This window comes from Macaca mulatta, chromosome 2, assembly GCF_049350105.2.
Source record: "Macaca mulatta isolate MMU2019108-1 chromosome 2, T2T-MMU8v2.0, whole genome shotgun sequence".
Taxonomy (NCBI): Eukaryota; Metazoa; Chordata; class Mammalia; order Primates; family Cercopithecidae; genus Macaca; species Macaca mulatta.
The window spans coordinates 185937780-185961635 of record NC_133407.1 but is presented as its reverse complement, the minus strand read 5'-3'; the positions used below and the strand labels follow the sequence as shown (position 1 = coordinate 185961635).

The following is a 23856-nucleotide window of genomic DNA, read 5'->3' as shown; positions in this document are numbered from 1 at the left end:
TTGGACAATATATCATGAGAGCCTACAATATGCTAGGCATACTGTATTAAGCAGTTGGAATATAAAGGTTAAAAAGCAAGTAAACACAACATTTTTTAAGACTTGTCACAGCATCTGCAAATGACCTTTAGGCACAAGTCTATCATTGCCCTGGAATAAATGCACCACCTATTGACAGTTACTCTTAAAAGAAAGAAACAATGCTACATTACATACCTGCTGGATCCTGTAAAACATTTTACATATTATTTTAGTTTATCTTACAACAAACTTGACCCTTTGATATAGGTATAACCTTTCCAATTTTCATAGATGAACTGACTACAACTAGGACTATTGGTCTCATTCTAACACCAGTATTTTCAAAAGATCACACTTTAATAAATAGGCCATTTTCTCCAACAGTAAATATCACCACTATTTCAACCAGTTCATTATGTATATATGTTATCTGTTTTATGAAAATCAATTACAAATGTTTAATTACAGATCAATATTCCTCTATCATTGGTGTACTTCTGTGCCATCTCCTACTACTGTTCAATATTTAATGTTCAGGAATGCATTAAATATTCATTTTAGGTGAAACAAGGTACACATTGGTAGGAATATATGAAAATAGTCATGAATGCAGTTCAAAGTGATTTGGGGTTATCTGCAATTTTGGATTACTGCGAATAATCAAGAGTTGATTGTAGTAAATTATAGTAGTAGAATACTTAATGATACGTCTCTAGAAATGTAGTCAAAAAGTAGTTGTGTACATGGAATAACTACTTCTACATTTTTCTTCCTTATACATATTTGCAATTTTGCCACAGCAGTGGCTAATTTTTACCTAAGAAAAACATTTTAGGGCACCCTACCCACTAGCTTAAACCACCAAGGAACTTCTTAACCCTTTCTACTCACCCCCAACATTAGAAATTCCCTCTTGTGCATTTTAATGAATGCGAGAAAACAACTCTCTTGGTTGCCAACAACAGAACCCAGCTGCCACTACTATTTAATGTTGTCAAAATGCAGAATCTAAGGCAGAGTGGAACTTCCCAACCTCAGAAAGGCAGGAACCAGGAAAGCTAAGTTTATTCAACTTCAGTGACGTTTCTTCGTCATGGGTTCAGTGAAGTTTCTCATCAAGGGTTCAATAATGAAAAGAATTCTATAGTTATTCTAGCTTGCTCTTGTTTCTGGGACAATTGGCCAGCTGCATCTTACGTCACTGGTAGATTACAGTTAGATCTGGTTATTGGAGAATCAGTGTGAGCTGAAAGCTATCCTAATGTGTACCCCTACGTCAAAGGAGCAATTTTAGTAGTTCAGTTCCCAATGATATGTGACCAGAGCTGCAGTAGGTACACCTTATGTTAAATGGCTTAGCAATTCCTTTGTGGATATCAATCAATTAACATTACTAAATACTGACTATGCATCCAGCAGTCCTTTGTTTCATTTTGTTTTGTTTTGTTTTTTGAGGGAAATGTAAAGTACATTTTTCAGGAAATTACAGCCCACTTGAGGATGTATATGGACACACATTCAATAAGTAGAGGAGGGGACCAAATGGTATAAAATTAAGTGCTAAATGCTGGTTAGAATCAAATAATTTAAAGATTGTTTTATTTAAGATGTCTAATTTCCTTACTGTGTAATACCTTTAAAATATTGAAATGGCAGTCTTATATTCCTTGGACAGTTTTTATCTGTTGGAAATATAAGGCAAAATTGAGAAATATATAGTCATACTCGAAGATTATAAAACATCTTACAGACACTCTCTAATGAAGAATTTTCTAAAGAGTTTGGTTTCCTCAATTGATATAGCATATTGCTCCTAAAATTCTGAAATTTTACTAATTATTTTTAAACACTTAAAAGAATTCATACATATTGATCTTATATCAGGACAAAAAAATTTCAACCACTTTCCTGTAGCAGAAATAATTATTTGCAAACCGTTAACAAAATCAGAGAAATAGCCGGGCGCGGTGGCTCAAGCCTGTAATCCCAGCACTTTGGGAGGCCGAGACGGGCAGATCACAAGGTCAGGAGATCGAGACCATCCTGGCTAACACGGTGAAACCCCGTCTCTACTAAAAAATACAAAAAACTAGCCGGGCGAGGTGGCGGGCGCCTGTGGTCCCAGCTACTCCGGAGGCTGAGGCAGGAGAATGGCGTAAACCTGGGAGGCGGAGCTTGCAGTGAGCTGAGATCCGATCACTGCACTCCAGCCTGGGCGACAGAGCCAGACTCAGTCTCAAAAAAAAAAAAAAAACAAAAAAAACAAAATCAGAGAAATAAAAAAAAAAAAAAAACCACCACATCTCCAATCTATTTATTTAAAAATTTTAATGTTATATTAAATGATATATTAAAGCATAATAGACAAATTATAAACTATTTAAAATGAAAAACACTGAGATCCTCACATATCTAAAACTGTGAAATATGACCAATGCAGGAAAACAAAGTAATTAGAAGGAATGAGCAAGTGTAAAATCAAAAATTAATGAAATAGAATCACTAATATTTGATCTGAAAATCAAAAGCTGGTGTTTTTAAAAGATTGATTAAATAAACAAGCTTGCCTAAAAATAATAGGAAATGTTATTTACATATGGAAGAGATTTTTAATACGACAAGACTATATGTAAATTTTTATCAATAAATATAAAACAAATATAATTTTCTGGTAATTAGCAAAACTGAAGAAGAAGAAGATCTGAATATAGCATAATATAACTTTAAATGATAGTCAAGTGTCTACGACCAACATGGTCCATTTCAATGAAGTTTTCGAAGAACAGATAATTCCCATGTTGTGTCAGTTATTCCAGAACATTAATAAGTGGAAAGTTTTGCAATCCATTCTCTAAATATAGTATAACCCAAATATCGCGAGACTGAAAAAAGAAAACTGTAAACTGAGATAACTTGTAAGTATATGCTTAAAATTTTTAGCCTGAAGTATTATCATATTGAAATCAAAGTTGCAATAAAAATTCGAATATGTTAGGAACCAGTGTTAACAGGAAAGGTTTATCTTAGGAATGCAAAGCTAGTTCTGCCTAAGTATATACTTTTTTGAGAAGAAAAATGTAAAATTCACTTTGCAACAGATAAATTGTTTTATAACATCCAGAATTCATTTCACATTTTAAAAACAAAATACAAACAAAACTACAATGTAAGAAGAAAAACTCCTCAACTAGACATCTGCCAAAAACCTAAGTCAGACATAATTATATTTAACTATAACACAATTAGAAGCTGTTCAATTAAAAAAGAAAAGAAAAAGTTTCTGCTTTTACCGTTACTCTGCAATATTGTGCTAAAGCATTGCAATAAGACAAAAAAAAAAAAAGAATTTTTTTTTTGTTCCCACAGTAAAATATTATACATAGAGTTATATAGGTCCTATATACTTTTTTTGATATATTTAGGTATTATAAGGTCTGTGTTACTATAGTGACTAAAATATTTAAAATGTAACTGGTCATTGCTGGTATACAGGAAAATCACTGATAATTTTATGTGGACTATGTAACTGACTTCTCTTGATTACTTCTAAATTTTTTTTAAGTTAATTCTCTCAGAGTTTCTAAGTAAACATTTCCAACTAGCAGAGAGAAAACGATGATTTCTTTCATTCAAACTTTAAGAGAGACATTTTCTAAGTATATTTAAAAAACTGTTATTTTTAAGTTTTGTAAGATAATTAAGTTATGCTTTACAAAGAATGTTTTTCTATACTTTGTGATTTGACTAGAGTAGAGTAAGATTTTCTCCAATGAGTTTTTAAAAAGGAGTAGATTAAAACTTCAGATGAATCAAGGCAACTTAGAAACAAGAATAAACATGGATGAGTTTTTATAACTATAAGCTCTTTTATCATTATTCCTATTTTACAGAAGTGGTATAACTCAGTTCAGGGGTTCACACATAACTCATTCTGGTACTCTATTTTGTAAATTTTGAACTGGAGTGCACTCAGAGTTGATAACTATTCAGGGATTGATTTATTCTAATTAAATGCTAAAAGGGACTGAAGAGAGCTGGGCACAGTGGCTCCCGACTATAATCCTAGCACTTTGGGAGGCCAAACCAGGAGGATCACTTGAGGCCAGGAGTTCGAGACCAGCCTGGCCAACACAGTGAAACCCCGTTTCTACTGAGAATACAAAAATTAGCCAAGTGTGGTGCCTTGTGCCTGTAGTCCCAGCTACTTGGGAGGCTGAGATGGAAGAATTGCTTGAACCCCAGAGTTGGAGATCATGCCACTGCACTCCAGCCTGGGCAACAGAGCAAGACTCTGACTCAAAAATTAAAAAAAAAAAAATAGACTGAAGAAGAAACCAGAATATTCACATATTAAATATACAGAAGTCTGCCCTTTCCAAGAACAAATATATTTATGTTTGCCCCTACAGAGCTTGAGAATCCACATTAGTAGTCAGAAGATTGAAACATCAAAGTAGAGATATGAAAATATTAAGGACCCTTTCAACCAGAATATGATGACTATGTGTACCCAGGTAGAACTCATTTTTAAAAGGACCAACAGCTGGGTTCAGTGTCTATTTCCTTTGGAAAGTAATTGTCAAATGCTGACCAAATGTAGTATTCAAACTTTTCTTTTTTCAGAGCCATGTGAAATACCTTCCTTTAATTCAAGTAAAAGACTTTCAGCTTTGCTAATGCCGTAGTTTAGGCAATAAGATTTTTTGAGAGCCTTTCAAACTTTAGGTTTTTAGGCCCCGCAATTCTTGATTTATCCTGGCACAATATCCTTCTGCAGATAATAAATCATGTTCTAAATGTGGTTTTAATTTATTTATTTTTGTTTATTTTGAGAGGATTATCCTGGAAACATCTCCACAGTCTGATGAATGTGAGTGTATATATTTGTGAGTGTGACAGAGAGGCAGGATGAGGAAGTCAAACAAAAATAGAGAGAGAGAAAGGATGTAAATGACTTAGATGACTTCTAGCAGAACCATTAATATCTATTTTTTGATGTTATTTTGTTTCTCAAACAATCTATAGCTTCAGTCCTCTAGCCAGTAGAACAAGAGCTTTACAACTATCTTAATTAAATCATCCCCCAAAAAAGAAAAGATTTGAATAGTAGAGTATTATTATTATTATTATTACATATTAATAGCACTTGCACCTATTCCTATTATTTTCAAATGGGTATGACTTAAAGCCAGGAAGTTACCTTTATACATCAAAACTTCTAAAAGAATCTCCTGGACTTTATTAAACAAATTCTATTCCCAGGCTTGAACCATAATACTATATTCCATGCAAGATTGGGTGATTTATTTGCCTCCTATATTACTTAATATCTGCCTATATGACATAAAATCAATAGAAAATAAAAATAAGGGCAGCATGCATGGATTTGTTAACCTTAATAGAAATAATTTTACCTTTGAAATGTATATTTAAACATTTGGTGTTGAGAATTTTTTTCCAGTTGAGGAACTAGTTGTTCATATAAACATAGTCTAATGATTAGCCAACAAATCATTACTATGTGGTCCATAAGCTGTGTTAAAGTTACTTCTAGTGTATAGATGGTTGAGAACATAAAGTGTGGAAAAAAACTACTTTGGCTCAGTCTAATCCATAGACATATATACTCGGGACATATTTGCTTAAATGGGGTGTAGTGGAAAAAGCAAAACTTAGATGGAAGCCAAGTTGTGTGACTTGCTTTGCTAATTTGCTTATTCTTTCTGGACTAATTTGATCATAGATAAATGGAAATAAAAATATTACCAGTTCTTATTTCACAAGACTATTATGAGGATTAAATTTTTAAATGTGTGTGAAAACACCTTGTAAATTGTAAAGCTCTACATAAATCATTGTTATTATGATTGTTGTTATGTCTTTAGATTTATATGTCTAGAGAATAACTTAAAATATAATTTTAATCATATATTTAATCCAATTAATTTAAAATTAAAAATAAAAGAGGTGACACCTTTTAGAAATCCCAATAGGCCCAAAGACTTTAGGAGAAAGCAAACCAGCTAAAAGATGACCACTGTGCTGGTCTATTGAATCTATTCCCATAAACGGAAATGGTAAACCCAAGAGAGGGTGATGAGGAGTGGTGACGATGATTCACAGCAGAAGGGAAAACACCTGAATTTCTGACATTAAAAAAATATCAAATTGAAACGCTAGGTAGAACTTTGGTGATTACGTAAGCTACACCTAAAAAAGTGCTCTAGAACCTTATACATACCATGAGATACAATGAATTCCTGTAGAATGAATGAGTCTTCTAGAGGAGTAAATCAAAACCTAAAAGGTAATTTGACAGAGTACATAATAGAAGCAGAATCAAGATAACATCCAAGACAGGAGAACTCTAACCTAGAATTCTCTCCATGCGGTCTTCTATCGATACAGATCCTGTTACATCTGACTGTAGAAAGATATACCATAGGGTCTGAACACCTGAGCCTATTTCTTTTCACTAAGTTATAATTTTCAGACTGAATTCTAACAGGTTCCAGACTCTAGCAAGAGGATCCCTTTTAGTTGCCATAAAAAGTTGACACCTCTAAAAGTTGACACCTATAGAGATAAAGCTAACTTCAGTATTTCTGGTAAATGAAAGGTTCAGTGTGACAATATGATTCCCAGAAAAGCCTTCATTCTCAGCATCTTGGAAGGATCAGAACCTAAATGTAAGTGCCAGGGTCTTCCCATGGGAAAAGAATCATAAGTAAAAGTCAGTATCTCTAGAGAACAGTATGTGCCTGCCCTGTTTGACAGTGCTCTGTGTTCACACTATTTGGTTCTGAACTATTATTTTAATTCGGATACAAATATATCAAACAGGAATTGTATATGTGTTTTATTTTAGAAAATGTTACAACTAAAAATGTGTTAAATTTTGTTGCTTCTCGATGATTTTTTCCCACAATTGGTGCTATTTTCTGTGCTCATCCAAGAAGAGGTCATGCCACAAGCTGTTTCACTTTCAGCCAGCAAGCATTAGTGCACAAGATGGCCAGTGCTCTCAGCCAGTGAGCATCCACTGCACTATTCACGGTTCAGTTGCTTTGCAGCCCATGGGACTATGCCTTTGGAGGTTCATTTTATACCATTTATTTACTCCCTGATACCATCTCTTAATCCACAAAAATGTGCAAGTAATAGTTCTGGATCTGCCACAAAAAAAAATTTTAATCATATTTTTTGATATTAATAAGTACTTAGAACCAATTAATAATACATTTTATGAAACCTTATGAAGTATAACTATGGCAGTACTTAGCATGAAATCTGTAAGGTTAAATTATATATTTGAAAGAATGTGCTGATATTGAGTTAAACATGAAACATAAGAAGTTATAAGACAACATAACTAACAAAGAAGAAAGTAGAAAGAAGAAAGAAAATTTATAGTAAGAACAGATATCAAATATAATAGATTAAAAAAATAGGAAAAAGCCAAAAATGTCTTTGAACCTCTGGAAATCTTGATCATGAAAAAAAGAAATTACAAAAATAAATAATATTAAGAATGAGAAGAAGAATTTTATTACAGATTCAGCAAAGATGAGAAATAGAACTTTATGAACAATGGGATGTGTTCCCTAGCTGAGTTGAAGATTTACGTGTCATACCGCTAGCAGTGCCATCATGGTACAAACTCCAGAAAAGCATGCCAACATACCCTATCTAAACTATTCAAAATTCAGCCTGCCAGGATGGAGAAAACATCTCAATGGCTCTGTGGCAAAGTGTGGTCTCTACCTGGTGACAGCACCTTTGAATTGGAGTTGATGCATCAGCAGAAAGGCAACTGGCCAAAATTCTGGCACGATAGTGTCCTACCTATGCATAACATAGATAAAAGCTAACTTCGTTTCCCAAGAGCTTAAAAACACCAGGAGGAGAGAGGTCTGCTGTGTACTGTGAAGAATTCTTGTGACTGCTTCTTCCTGGACCCTCTTCCTCATCATGTCAGCAAGCTGCAAGACATAAGACAAGGCAGCAGCACTCACCAGTGGTGAGTGATTCAGGCTGAAGAACCCTTTAAGTACACTTGCTACTGTTGGATTTTTATTCCAAGGATTTAGCTGCAGGTACACTTTTGTATGTAACAACAAAAATGCTAAAAGCTGCCTACAAAAGGTGTCCTTTATTCCCTATAACTTTACTGAATAGGAAATTACTATTTAGCTATCTTTTGGGGAAGCAACAAGGATAAGATGTGTAATTATCCTGGGGCCATTCTAAGAGTAAACTTTTGAACCATATCTTCTCTCTTTTGGGATAAGACTAAATGCTTTTTTTCATTGCTTGAAAGTTCTTATCTCAGTCATCATTTCACATTGTGAAACAGCACTCAAAATGCACCATAACTCTTATGTTGTAGAAATTCTGTGAAAAGTAGCATATTCTCCTCTTGTATATGAGATTGAAAAATCCAAATGTTCTAGAAATTCCTGCCAGAAACAATATCTTTTTTTCTAATAGCTCACAAGAATTTTTTCTCCACAACATGTGTTTTAAGCCACCTAATTATAAATGCCTTGATATGAGCAAGCTCCTACATTTAACCCCTAACAGCTCATTGTCACCACCGATGATTTATAGACTTTATTTCCTTGTATTTTATGCTAGGTTGATAAATATTTATTTATTTTCTAATCTTAAAATCACCTAGAGATAAATATAAGTTGCAGTTTTTTGGTATTGTCTTTTTTTACTTAAAATATTGCTGTTCTTAACTCATTTTTTTCTTTGTACTTTATGTTTAATACGCAGTTCTATTATTTGGGGTATAAATGGCAAATTCAGTTCTTTAGCTAGACACAGAATAACCATATAGCATATAAAGTTCTGACAAGGGAGGTCATAAAGTTTAAAAATGATCCTTAAGATAAGACCTTTTTCTGCAAAGTAGCTTAAGAGAAATGATTTTCATAGTTCTAAATCTTAAAGCGTCACCAGCAAATACATGAAGTAATATATTACACATTCTCCATATGTGTACATTTTCATACCTTGTCTTGTTAGTTGGGAAGTTCTCCTAAATAACAATGGTTTTCAGGCAAACACTAGATGAAATTTTGATGGGAATATTATAGACAGAATTTAAACATCAAATGGATGATTCAACTAGTGACCTTGAAAGTCATTTTTCATCTCTGAAAATCTCTAGGTTTCTTATGAGAATGGTGGAAATTAACTTGAGGGCCTGTTGACCTAGCTTGACCTATGGCTTTTGTTTACACAAATGCATTTTTTTCCAGATACCCTATTAAAATATCATTGTAAAGTTATTGAAAAATAACACCATACAAAAACAGTGTAGGTTTAATTTGTCCCCACTACCAGCATATTGTGGACAATCTCTTACACAGACAGGTAAAATGAACTGTCCTGTTCTGAGGTAGTGGGCAACAGAGATCATGTAACAAACCCTGACTGCCTAGATCATCCAGAAAGCCCTGGCAAGTTCACTTCCATTTAGTGAAGTGAGATAATTTGGCAATTCATGCAAGAGACTGAGAACCAAGCCTCAAGCCCTGCCTGATTCTGCAGGTGTGGTAAGTCTTTCATGCCTTTCTGTGTCTCCAGTGCTTTTCCATGGGCAGATTATTTGTGAATCTACTTCACAATCACTATGTAACTAATATATGTTTAGAAATAAACTCTAATACTTAGGGGAGGAGTCAATTCTCCCTTACAGGAAACAATTCATCTTTTTATTTCCTAAATTTGACTCAATTTCCGGTTTTACTACTGGGGGAACACTGAAGTACAGCACAAAGTAATTGACTTCAGGATGAAAGATTTCAAACTTTAAAAAGCAATTAATGTATTTCTCCTTTCACCCACAGGTCTACCCACGGATAGCGCCGGCATTTTGGCACTACCTGCGGGTAGAAGTGAGTAGCTGGTACTTGAATTCTCCCACCTTTGCTCCTTGCACTCTGCTGGTGTGGTCTGATCTGATGTGCCCGTTTTGCTCAAGATGCAGCTGCCATTCTATGTAAACATATTCTCACACCACCACCATTTCTTAGAGTTGGGTCAGGAATCTAAATCACCAAAAATACAAGTACAGTGTATATAAGACTAATCATCTTTCTTAATAAATTTCCAAATAGGACCATATCATGTGCATCGTTGTGATAAACAACTAAATGCCAAATTATGGAAAACCATGCTGACACTACTTTGTAATCAATACTTTGAGTATTCAGAGCATAATTCCTCAATTAAACTTTGGAATGTTTCTAGGAAAAGGTAGAATAACTCCATTTCATTTCCTTTCTCCTTTTTTTCTGTCCCCCAGGAACATGAGCAGCTGACCTACTCTTCCACAAGGTCCAAGGCCCCCAGTGTCATCATCACAGGTCTGAAGCCAGCCACCAAGTATGTATTTCACATCCGAGTGAGAACTGCAATGGGATACAGTGGCTACAGTCAGAAATTTGAATTTGAAACAGGAGATGAAAGTAAGTTTCACGCAAGGATATACAGTAGGATATGAATTTAGTATCATTGCAATTTGACCTGATATTTAAAAACCGGGTGTCCCATGTTTTTAATAGTTCATTTAAATTAGAGTTTTTTCATGTAAATACTCACACAGTCATTTCAGTTAATATTTTGTGCTATCATTAAATGCTTTCATGAAATTCCTTACTCTACCACCATTGTAATATGGCCAAAATGTGGCCCTTTATGCTATTACACAGAGTCTTTATGGATGCCTAATAGTTCACCAGTCCTGGCATCATGATATGATCCTAATGAAAACTTGGAAGAGAATAAAGCCATGAACAAATGATTTTAGCAATTCAGAATTGTGCAGCTTTGGCTTTTTATCTCAGGTCAATAAAAACAGTGGTCAGGAGATGAACACCAGTGACATGTACATTATAAGTTTAAGTACGGATACATGGGCTTCATCAGAAACCCACGTTAATTCCGGAGCCTCAACATGCTGAAAACCAAAATGGGAGGTAAAGGGAGTGAGATGGTCCAATGTCATGTAACATCAGCTTTGAGGTCTTTTATTCATTCTAAATCCAGCTTTACCAGTGAACTCTTTTTGGCCTTCAGAAATCCATCTTACTGCTCTCTTTGTGAGAATAGTAGGGTTTGCTTTTGCCAGACATCTTTATGAAAAAGTGTCCAAATATATAAGAAAAATCTGTTTCCATCATTGTTAAAATACTGTATTAACATAATAATTCCATAAAAGTAAATTTATTATACTAATTCCTTATAGATAACAATAATAATAGATAGCATTTATTGAGCCCCTAAAAATGCCTAAAATGACATGAAATATTTTACATGGAGTTGTTCATTCAAACCTTTCAACAGCCAGTGAGACAAGTATTATTTTTGTAATTTTACCTATAAGAAAACAGAAACCTAAAGGAGTTGAACAATTTGCCCAAATTTAAGCAACTGGTATGAAGCTAAGCTAAAATTTGAAGTGGAAGCGTGTTTTATTCAAAGGCCTATGCTGTTAGCTACTCCACCATCCTACTACATCTTATCATTTGTATTTTTATGAAGTGTCTTTTGTAAGACCATGAAATAGGCCGTAGTTTCTCAGTTTATTACTCCCTCAAAATGAAGCTACTTGGGTTTCAGATCTGTGACAGAAGGAATATTTTTGTTGTTTTACATTGATGAATAGTATTCACACTTAAGAACTTCTTTGTTACAATTATATCTAACTACAAAGGGAGAAAGTGCTGATATATTTAAGTAAGAAGGACCCCAGCTTAGGGAGAATGAGTAACCTAATTAATAAAAAGAATACTTGTGACTTGAGTGTTTGTATCAGTATTAGTCATTTGAATTTCTGCTGGAGACCTTGACTTTTTAAACTAGAGAGAAAATTATTGGGAGTAGAGTATAATGATCACAAAACATAGATCCACAATGAAATCTGTATAAAAATATCAAAAGATTTGTCCCTGTTATGTCTTTTTCACTGTTTGTTTGTTTGTTTGTTTGTTTTCCCTGCCCACTTGTCAAACCTTAGCCTAGGTATAAAGCTAAGGATACAGTCCAAGGAAAGTTTGGTCCGAGATAGTCGAATCATTGTCTTTTCTAGGCTGTGTTTCTTTTCACAGCCTGGAAAAGTTAATAGCCTTTGCACTTCTCTTGTTTTATTTCACAGATTTAAAAAATTCACCTGACTTTTAAAGTGTGACATTGTTGAGTGTTGCGTTTTTAAGTTAGAAACGCACTCTCAGATAAACTCATAGAGCTAAATCTAAATAAGTCATTTGTGTTCATTTGGGACTTTTAGAGAAGGTCATCTAGTGTAATACTAAAAAATTCTGATTTAAATATTAACAGTTTGATTTGGTTTTAACTTTAGATTTCAACTCACTGTACTTTGAGGACAGTTTCTTCAGACGTTCTGTGATAAAAAGAAAGGTCTCGTACTCACAAGTGACTCAGTACAATTCACTCATTCAACCAACATGTATAGAACAATTAATATGCGCCATACTCGTATGAGGCTCTGGGGATAAAAAAAAATAATAAGAAGAGCTAATAGCGTTTCAGTCTAGATTTCTGGGAGGAAAATAAAAAATTTGAATAAAAAATACAAGATTAGTGACGTGTACTATCATAAAAATACACAAAGGGTATGGTGACAGCATAATGAACATGACGAGTTCAGTACACGTGAGTGGTGAAAGGCTTCCGGAGGGTGAGGGGCTGGGACTCTTTCTTGAAAGAATAGTCATGGAACAGAAAAAGCATAAAGGCCTCTAACAACATAAAATATTGAAAGAGTAAATAATTTGGTGTGGCTGTGGTGAGGAGATACGAATGGCAAAATGGTGATAGATGAAGGTGGAGAGTTACACGGGTCAAACCAAGAGCACTTTCTAGCCATATTAAGGGCATTTGCATGTATCCAGAAAATATGCCGGATCCATTGGTGGATTTGAATCCTGGATTAATATGACTAGTAATACGTGCAAGACTCTATGCTGAGCAATTTACACATATTACCTCATTTAATTCTGACAAGATTATGCCTCATTTTAGAAACTTATGTAGCTTTACCGGAATCTGATACCTAGTGAGTGGAGGTACAAGATTAGAACCCTAGAACTATCTGACAATGGCAGCAGAAGATGGTGAAAACTCTGTTCTGAATTACTGATTCATGAATGCCATGAAAATGACTTTGGTTAAAATCTTGAAAAGATAAAATGTCTGAGAAGAACCTGAAAATAATATATTTGTCTAAACCTGATGTTTGAGAACATAGAATGGCTCCTAAGTCAATTTACAGTCTAAGGGAAAATAATTTAAAGGATCGTTTAAAAAAAAAAAAAACCTGGTTAGCTTTAAATAGCATTTTCAAAGCCTGCTGTGTATACCCAGGAGAGAATTTCAGTGAATAATGCTATAGTAGCATATGGATAGGTTTCCCATAAATTCAAGGATATGATGATGTGAATCCCAACTGTTGGCATCCATCTTTTTCTCTCCATACCCTCCTGGCTCTTCTTTAAATTTTTATAGCCTTTGTTTCTCAAGTAGTGCCTGAATTATTGTAATGTCAGCTTTATTATTAAGTTCTCTCTTGTGTATTTCACTGAATTAACTTTATAATACATTCATAGAGATGAGGTATGGGTTGGAAAGGAGTGATCTCATTTGGTGATCTGGTTCAAATTTTTGAAATTAAACAAAATTAAGTAGTTTATAATTCAGTTCTTTTTAGTCATATTATTTTATTTTGTCCAAGTTTGACTTTGCTAATGACCAAGGCAATAATATAATTATGAAATAATTCCTTTTGAAAATCATAATGTTCTTAACAGGCTACTTGTGCTACAAACATAGTGGCATCTGAAGAAAACTTATGGCGACCCTCTTGCACTTAGAGACTACTGCTTGGTTCTTTTTCAGTCTCAAAATATGCTAGTGGAGATTCTCTAACTGGCTGACAAATGCTAAGATTACCAATTATCACTGTTAGCATCGTAAAATGAGTCTACTTGAACTAGAGCTATTGGTTTCCCATCTACCTAAATCTATAAAACATTCCTTATTGCATATATGTATACGGAGGTAGAAATATAGACAGATTGATTGATAGACCAAATTGACTGATATATAGTCAGAAAATTATTTCCTGGTATTTCAATGTTCGCATTTTATGGATCCACTGATATCTTGCTGGGCTAAGTGTACAGTTAATATTATGTCCACTAACAGCATTTATTGAGTGCCTACTGTGTACTGGCCTTATTATTAGGTACTGTACTTGATTGCCCCTACTTTTTTAGAATAGATTTATCAAAACCACAATAAAATTACAGAATCAGTAGTAAGAAAGTAAGAGTATAAAAATACTTCATGTGGATTTTCTTGGAAGATAGGTGGAAATTAGGTGTTAGAAGCTAGTAAGAATTTTCTCAATATTAAAATAAAATCTATATTATACCCCAAAGCATTAACCGTAACACATATCCACACACACACAAGTACAGTCTTATTTGGTCAAGTACAGTCTTATTTGGCTTATACAGCTGTAATAGCAAATTTTAACTACCTCAAATTTCTTATTATTTCTGAGCTTATTTTCTGGGCCTTTCACTGCTGAAAAAAATGAGAATCAAAATAAAAAATTGTTGACATCACCAGTAATATTAGCCATAACTTATAAATTGCTTGGAAAAAAAACATGTTTGATACATTTTAACAATAATCCTGTTAAATTATACATTTTAAAAAGTAATAAAGATAAGGAAATCAAACTTTTGTTTTTATTTAAAAGACTAGCAAGATTTGTATAACATTAAATTCCATTTTATAGTAGCAGTAAGTAATTTTTCATGTGCAGTTTTAAAACCAAAATAAAATGTATTCTGCTAGATTGTAGCCAGCTTGAACCTTCTGCTTAAATACCAAAAAAATAACTTATGAGCTATCAAAAGGGAACAGAATCCATAGCTTAAAGCCAGTGTTTGAAAGAAAATTGGAATTTTACATGTAGTAATTGGCAATTTACCTCTTCCATTGCCTTAATAATTATCTAAATGACCCATGAGAATTGATACATTGCCAACATATAAGCAATGCATTCCTTTTTCCTGAAAAGATTAATTACAGCTTACATTTTAACAACATGTAAATTTAAGTTTTCACCTGTAGGCTGCATAAATCAGTTTTGTAGCAGAAAAGGCATATCTGTCAACATTTTAAAATGTATTATTTACCAAAAGTAATAATGATGGACTAAATTTATAGCACATAAAATAATCATATAAAAATCATTATAATCAACATGAACAAACCAAACTATAAAATAATTACATTATAGTGGGTATTTCAAAATAAAATCTTACGTCATGCCTTATATATTTTTCAACAAGTGGTATGTATGTAGATACAAATGAATAAATGTAACCACTTAATTATTTTGAAAATATACATAAGATTTAGCTGTTTTAGTATGGTTGACATATAAGAAATTTGGCTTGTTTTAGCAATTTGTAGGTAGGAAATGATCCTAAAAAATAAGATGCAACGTTACGTTTCAGTTTCTTCCTCCCTAATCCATGTTTATGTCCCTATTTGATTAATTTGTCTAAATTCCATTTGCACACTTAAAAATTCTAAATCGTTGCATATGTTGTATTGAATAGAATGTTAATTTCTCAGCAAGATATCAGGTCCCCCTCCAAATGTAATCCAAATTGACATCATTTCTATTGATTTTTCCAAGTTAACGTATTCTCTGGAAAAATTAGATTATTTGGATGCTTCATGAACAAAATAATCTGTATCTTCATCATATCTAAGATTCTTCTATGACTTCCAACTGGAGTATTCAGAAAATGATCCCATTACAAATAGTCACTGTAGCTTACATGCTGCCTTCCTCAAGTGTTCTTGCCAGCAAGAAATCATCACTCCTTCCTTGGAATTTCTAAATATTTTATTGTTCAAAGGCGTAATTCTTTACTAAGTTGTAAACTCATTGAGATAAAGAACTATAGTCTGTATATCTGTGTCTCAAAATGTCTTACACGCAGGTTCCGATACACATGTCATCAAATAAATAAAGAAAATATGATTTACAAAAATACTAAAGAATAGTATGTTGCCTGCCAGGTCAAAAAGAAAAAGAAATACTAAAATATTAAATATTAGTATTAAAATACTAAAGAACAGTATGTTGCCTACCAGTTCAAAAAGAAAGAATCGGATAATTTTATTTGCCATAGATGAGCAATATTGCTTGCTTTATTTTGAGTAACAAGCTATAACTGGCTTGAGTCATGAAAAAACATAATATATGCAAATCTAACTACAAATTAATCATTAATTCTAAATTTGGGGGGCATTTTAGGTAGGGTAAAATGACAATTTTGTTGTTAACACATTTTCTTCCTTAAACTCTTTTATAAAAACCTCCATTATGTTTGATCCGGTCTGTTGAAGCACAGTCTGTACTGTTTCAATTACTTAGGATGAAATTAGCTACATCATTATTAACACCAGCCAGAAATTTTGGAATGATTATTAATGGTAGTGCATGAAGCAGAAAGAGGACCAGCTGACCCTGGTAGAGTAATAAAAAAGTTAATTAATCAAGCAGGAGGCAGATTTCATATTTATGAGTCTACCCAGAGGAGGACAAATTCCAGTATATAAGACTTTAATTTAAAGTAATCTCCAATCAATAGCACACTTTCAACACTGGCAGCCATAGCCATCTAAATGCAAACATCAGTGGAAAAGAGGAATTTTCTAGCAGTTAGGGTGTCTGAATATAAAGTGGCCTGTCCCATAAGTTGACGAAGGCCCCTCATAATAAGAATTTGTGCTGAAGCTAATTGGGAACCTGTTTAGCATGTGATAAAAGAAATCCCTGCTTTGTTTAGAAGGTTGTGATACAAGTTTAATGTAAGTTCAAACACTGAGATTTCATAACAACATATTTGTGACTTCTAATTATGTTCCAAGCACTTTTTAAAAATCTTTTCTGGTTACCAAAACACTATAGCCTTTGCAGAAGATACTATTATGCCAATTTTACAGATCAAGAAAGTAAAGCATAATGAAGTACAGTAACTTAACAGTACCCACAGGTAGTAAGCATTGGAATGGGGTTATTATGGCATTAGGCCCTTTTCATACTAATGCTTAGAACCAAAACTGAGTTCCCTTTCTGCCCATTCAGTACTTTCACTTTTCTTATTCACCTAGTCATTACTTATAATTTTCTACATGATTATTTTTTATTATTACCTCCAATTCATCACCCTCTCTTAATTACTTATATTTTGCCTTAGCATAATGTGTCTTTGAATATAAGCAGATTTTCAGAAGACTATTTATAAATCTCAATGCATCAAGTTCACAGTGCTGTGCAGTGTTTTAATGCATATTTCTGTGTTAATGTACACATGGTAGACCAAGTATAACACTCCAAAGAGGCAAAATAAAGCAGCTAGTATGATTTACTTAAATATGCAGGGTCTTGATGAAGAGTAACTGTTTGCACAGAAAGTGGAAGTCTCCCTTTAAGAGAGACTGAATTGACAAAAATAAAAAAAAGATATTTTATTTCAATTATGCCTAGATCAAATAAGGATTTTAAATGATAGGAACCAGGCTTATGTACCATAAGACAGATTGAAGGCCTTAATATGCAAAATATTAAAGATCATAACTTTGCTAAATGAGCTGGAAAGAAAATCATTAACTATTAACAGGTACTTAGATGTTGTAAAATGTGCATATCAAAGGGCAGTGTTACAGTGTGGCTCATATTTAAAACAAAAGTAACAAATAGCAGTGGATGTATTTCTTAATACAGAAAGTAGCTTATTTTTAAGGCAGTAACACATAGCAATGCATGTAAAATATTATTTCTTTGGTATATAAACCATCAACCCTTGACTGGAAGTTTTTACAAGATCAGGGAACATTTCTTTTGTTTCCTTTTTAAAAAGATTCTCATTTGTGTATGCTGTGTGAATTTGTTCTCTTAGCACATTTCAGGTAGTCAATACAGTATTATTAACTATAGTCACCATGGTGTACCTTAGATTCTTAGAACTTATTCATCTTATAACTGAAGACTTGCACTCTTTGACTAATATTTCCCCATTTCTTTCTTAGTTTTGTACCTCTTATATTGCCTTGCATGCACCTGGCAAATAGAAGGCATTCAATTAATTGCATATGAATTAATATTATCCAATAAATACACAATGCTCAGTATTTATAAATAATGTTGCTTCAAACACATTACATGTATTTTATTATTCTACCTATATATTTTTAGTATTTTATTTTTGTTTATTTTGTACATATATTAATAACAAGCAGTCTGCTGAATGCTAAGGAAATGAAGGAGATAATATATGGTCTCTGTCTTCAGGAAGCTTATCACTAAACCACACTAGAGATAAGAGAGTTCCTGATTTATGTCATTCCCAAAGTCTGATTTTAATTTGACTTGATATGAGATGGATTTTTTTTTCTATCAGCCATCATATAAATTGCTTGAATTTTTCTTTGAAGCTATTTGACTTTACAACCTTGAATTCTTAAAGAGAGCAAAAATGGTCCTTAGGTATTTCAAATTGCCCCAGATTTAGTGAAAAATATATTCTCTATGTAACACTTAAAGAGTTAGAGCCATTCTTCAGACTACACAAATCAGCTTTATTGACTTATATTTTGATGTGGCTTTTCAAAAGTCGTATTTTAGTTGTCAGAAAAACATCAAGGACAAAGTGAAGAAAACCTAATTTCTCATTATATTAACAGCAATATGGAGGCCTATCCAGAACTGCTGGTATGATTCTTCATTGTGGTTGACCACTCACCCTCATCTGTTGCATGGTCATGCACTAAGCTCAAGTAGGGAATAGGAGTATTGTGTTGTTCAGTAAGTACTGATAGAATGGTGTTTGAAAGCATTAGGGGAGCTCTAGCTGGTTGTAGAGTATCATAGTGATGATATATGAAATATGGTTCTTACAGGGAAAGGGTAGAAACACATGATGCCGAGACGAAGCTGTCCTTTGGGAAGTCACAGGCTGGAAGGATGACATAGCACAGGGTTTTGGTTCCTGTTGTAATTGTATGTCCTGGTCAAATTCTATCCACATGATAATCCATTATTTTTCAGAGCTGAAAAAAAATCTGAGAATTGAAAGAAAGAGTTGTAAAAATGTCCAAGTCAGGTTAAAAGTAATTCATATAAAATATATGAATATTAAATATTATATGTTTATGTCAAAACGTAAAAGCATAGTTGGAAAAAATTTAATTTGCCTGGTGCCACTCTTCAATAAAAAACATTTTAAATTATCTAATGTAACATCTTCTAAATTTGTATTAGCCCAATGCAAAACAGCTGTTTGTGCTTTATTTCACCATCAAGTCACAATACGGAATGGACAAATGTTTATAAAATAAACCCAGCCAGTTCTACAAAGGCCTGTATGAAGAATTAAGAAGCAGCATAAGTATTCATATTGCACTTTACTTTTTCAAGGGAAACAGTAGTTCCCTTGAAATTTAAATTGAGTAACAAGAATTCTTGGCAAAATTGCAGGAGTACTTTAAAAGATTTAGCTGTGTGTGCACAAATCCAAGCATGACATGTGTGAGCACATTACTATACTATAAAGATAGGCAAAGGAGCAGAATATGGCAGTCTTACTGCTAGATATAAAATAGCTGATTCACATCTAACTGATTTTCATGTTCTCTTATGCTTCTGGAAAACAGCATTCATTTAAAAATTCTCTTGCACTACAGTTTTTTTAAATTAGTTATCTTATATTGGCTGGATGCATAATCAGTGAGCAGACTAAATAATTTTGTCAACAAATAATTTTGGCAATTCCATCAACAATAAACATGGCAACATTACTGAATTTAGCACACGTGTGTATATATATATATGTACATACATACACACATTCATATACATAATACATATATTCTGCATTCGTATACACTTCCTATTCCCATTTTGAGAAAAAGGAATGAAATTATTTTAAATATTGTTACATAAGTTGTTACCCTTGGAAGTAAAAAGAATTTGTTTTAAAATTTGACATAGTTTGCGTTAAATTTAATATGAGGGAGGAGAGAAGGGCACTTGAGTGGAAGCAGTAAAAGCTAAAGTAAGCAGAAGGATGTTTAATTGTTCAACTTGTTCATTCACCCATTTACTCAATCAAAACATATTAATAAATGGGCCAGATATAGATGTAGGCACTGGGGATTCAGAAACAAAAAGGATAAACCAATTCCCTGCTTTCACAACAGCTAGTGAGAAGCCCAGAATATTAAACCACATTCCTGTAGAGAGTAATATGTGTTGTATAAGGGAGCACAAGGAGAACAATGCAAACAAATGTGTCAAGGAAAGCTGCCACAAGGTAATGTCTTAAAGGAAACTTGAAGGTTAAGTCAAACTTGGCCATGAAAGTAGGGGTGCAGTGAGGGTGGAGGGACCAGATGAGAGAACTGGGGAGCTTTTGTTCTCTTTAGACAGAGAGACCAGTATGTGTGCAGGTGTAGAGATCAAAGAGAGCATGGAGCTTTCTAGTAATTGGAAGAATGTCAGTATAGCTCAGACTGTGCTTTTCAAAATGTGAGCCCTGCGCCAAAGGCATCAGCAACACCTGGGAACACACCAGAAATGCACATTTTTCAGACCTCCAACTAGACCCACTAAGTCAGAAACTCTGGGGGTGGGGCCCAGCATTCTGTGTCGATAAGCCTTCCAGGTTATTTGGCTGCAAGCTCTGATTGGAGAACCAGTGTCATCCTCAAATAGCACAAGATCAGCAGCAAGGAATGGTGGGGATGATGATCTCAGTACAAGAAACACAAGACGTGGCTAGTGAGGACCATGCAATGCCATCCTTACCTTGCTTCTGAGGCTCAAATTTCCTAGGTTTTTATTTTTCTTCCAGCTGTATGTAGTTTTGGAGACAGCAAGCCAGTCACAGTAAGCTTCCCATAACTGACGTCCCTGAAACCATTGAGAACACATCTAATTATTTCCTCACCTTCATTTTACCACACTAAAAATAAAACCTTCCAAATATCTTTTTTCATTGACACTTCTATAGCTCTCATAACTTCCAAATTCCCTAGACTATTTTAGCCTTGAAAAATTCACCTACTGAAGGTGCTAGAACCTTGGGAATCATCAATTTAAATTCTAATATGTGCTCGCTCTCTGCCAGCAGGTAAGCCTGCATATGTCTCCCTGACAGTTCATATTTGGTCTGTGGACTTTCTGAAAGCACAGTAAATTATGACCTGCTCACCAGAACCTTTTGAGAAAACTGGAGCTAAGCCATCCCAAGTCAACCCTTCCAAGAAAATCTAGACATTAAGTTATCTGGGAAACTTAGTGAATCTAGATAGCCTAGGGGTAATGGTGATATATTAGCAGAGGGAAGTTAGGCACCAAAACTAACATGCCATGCAAAAGCACTTGTCTCAGGCTCAGTTGCATAGTTGTACATTCTAATTGGTGAAAGAAAAAATGCTACATTCAATTAGGCATCATAGGACTTGGTTTCTTGGCTCATGAGGATTCTCCTCCTTAGACCCATAAATGAAGTAAAGCAAACATGCTATACTATCTTCCTTTGCTCTTAAAATGCAAAACTCTCCAGGTATTAGGACCTAAGGAAGGCAATGTAGTTGATTGATGTTTTGATTTTCTTGTGGGAAAAGTAGAAATTTATTCATTTGTATGTAGAGTCATTCATTCAAAACTATTCTTGAGAACCCATTCTGTACATACTCAGGCTATAGCAGAAATAGACAAAAATCTCTCCTCTCCTGGAGCTTATATTCTAGAGAGATGAGAAAGACAATAAACAAACAATAAGCAAAACATTTTATATTTAGAGGTGTGGTGTGTGGCCTCGATTTCCCCTTCAGGACCCAACTAGTGGTAGTTCTGCCTGCCGAGAGCTCATAGTTGGAGGCTCATAGCTGCAGACATTGCCCCTGGCCAAAAGAAGCTGGATGTCCCAGGGTCATGCCCTCTTCCTGGGGACAGTCAGAATCCAAGACTCCTCAATGTGATGTACAAAGACGCATGCCCATTGTGTCAGTTCAAGACAACCCAGAAGACCATCCCAGCTCCAGCACTCCTTGGGGTCCGCTGAGGTCTTTGCAGCTACCACGTGTCACGTCAACAGCTGCATCTTTCCATGGGCTTCCTGCACTCCCACATGTCCATGCTGAGGTCACTCCCCAGAAAACATGCTGCAAGCCAAGCTCCATTGAAGAATCTGTGTCCCAGTAAACCCCATCTAAGACAGAGAATAAGAGATATTCTGGTGAAGAGTGAAGCTGAGAAGGAGGATAGGGAGTATCTGCCTCCTAATGTGAGAAAAGTACTCACTGCAGTATCTGACACAAGTAACACGTGATCAAAGTTAACTATCACCATAATCCTAATTGTTACTCCAAACTAGACAACTGGCAAAAAACTTCAGGGAGGATGGCCTTACTTTGGCCTTGAAGAAAAGGAAGAACTTATACAAGCAGAAATAAGAAAGAAAATTTTTATGTTAGCAGCTGATTCATGCAATTCAATTTCACAGGTATTTCGCAAGTAAATAGACAGCAAAAGAGAATTAGCAAAGAGGAATTTGTGTAAAAGTTCAAGCGCAAGCGTTGTACTTCCTTAAACTTAGGTTTAAATTTTGACTTGATCACATCCCAAATATGGGACTTTGAATAAGTCAGTTAACCACTCTGTGCCTCAGTTTCCACATCTGGAAAATGGATATAAGGATACCACCTACTTTCTAAGGTTCCTGTGAGGATACAGTGATTCAGTGCTTGTAAAGTACTTAACAACAGAGGAGTATCCAGCTATCATGTGGTTAGAGATCAATACATGATTATTAATACTGATATTATTGTTACTAGTTTTCAATCTTAAATTCCATTCTAACAGCTTCAAAATAGTATTGAAAATGTTCTTTACCTTCTTGCATATAGATACTATATAAAAGCAATCAAATCATTTTCTTATTCCCCTGATATTTTATTTTTTATACCCATGATTTACTATTAAGATAATTGGCTAGTTTTGGTGTTAGTTTTTGTTTAATTTATGTAGGTGACATAAAAGGAGGAGCGGAATTCCCCAAGGTATGTTGACCTCCCAGGGCTTAAGCACTGGACAATTTGACTCAGCCGAAGAAACTCTACGTTTTGACTTCTGAGATACCAAATCTTAGTGAGCGCAGTAGGCAAGTCAGGGGGCCTCCTTCAGGCCCATTCCAGCAATATCACCTTGTAGATCCAGAACCATTGTCTCTACTGTTTCTATGGTAATCAAATTGCTTAGAAGTTGGCCTACTTTTCTTTTCAATACTTAACACATCAAATGTCTCAGTGCAAACAGACAACATAGGACAGTGGTTAGAAGCTCGAACTCAGGATTTGAACTATCTGTGAGTAAATTCTGGTTCTGTCCTTTCTAACTATGTGACCATGTGCAAGTTAATTAGCCTTTTTGTGCCTCAGTTTCTCCATCTATTAAATGGAGGTAATACTACCTTTTCACATGATTATTTTGAAGACTAAATAAGTTAACATACATGTTTAGAACTATGGAGAACACATAAAAGCTCTCAAAGGTGTTTTTTAATATGATCATTACTACCCTTCTTCTGAGGGAAACTCCACTGAGTTCAGTATGATTTTTTTGGACCATCCTGTGCTGTGAATCAGCTGCTACTCACCTATATAAAGAAAAAAGGAAATAATAAAAAAGAAGAAGAATGTAATTTT

At 34.3% G+C, this 23856-nt stretch overlaps 2 protein-coding genes across 2 annotated transcripts in view; both read left to right on the top strand.

Annotated features, from left to right (window-relative positions):
- Positions 1-23856, top strand: part of CRYBG3 (crystallin beta-gamma domain containing 3) — a 532216-nt gene that overhangs the window by 33756 nt on the left and 474604 nt on the right. The window lies entirely within an intron of this gene.
- Positions 1-23856, top strand: part of EPHA6 (EPH receptor A6) — a 927196-nt gene that overhangs the window by 626534 nt on the left and 276806 nt on the right. The window contains exon 7 of the mRNA XM_015129296.3: positions 10340-10502. Within this exon, the coding sequence (XP_014984782.2) occupies positions 10340-10502 (163 nt within the window). The remainder of the gene's footprint in view (positions 1-10339; positions 10503-23856) is intronic.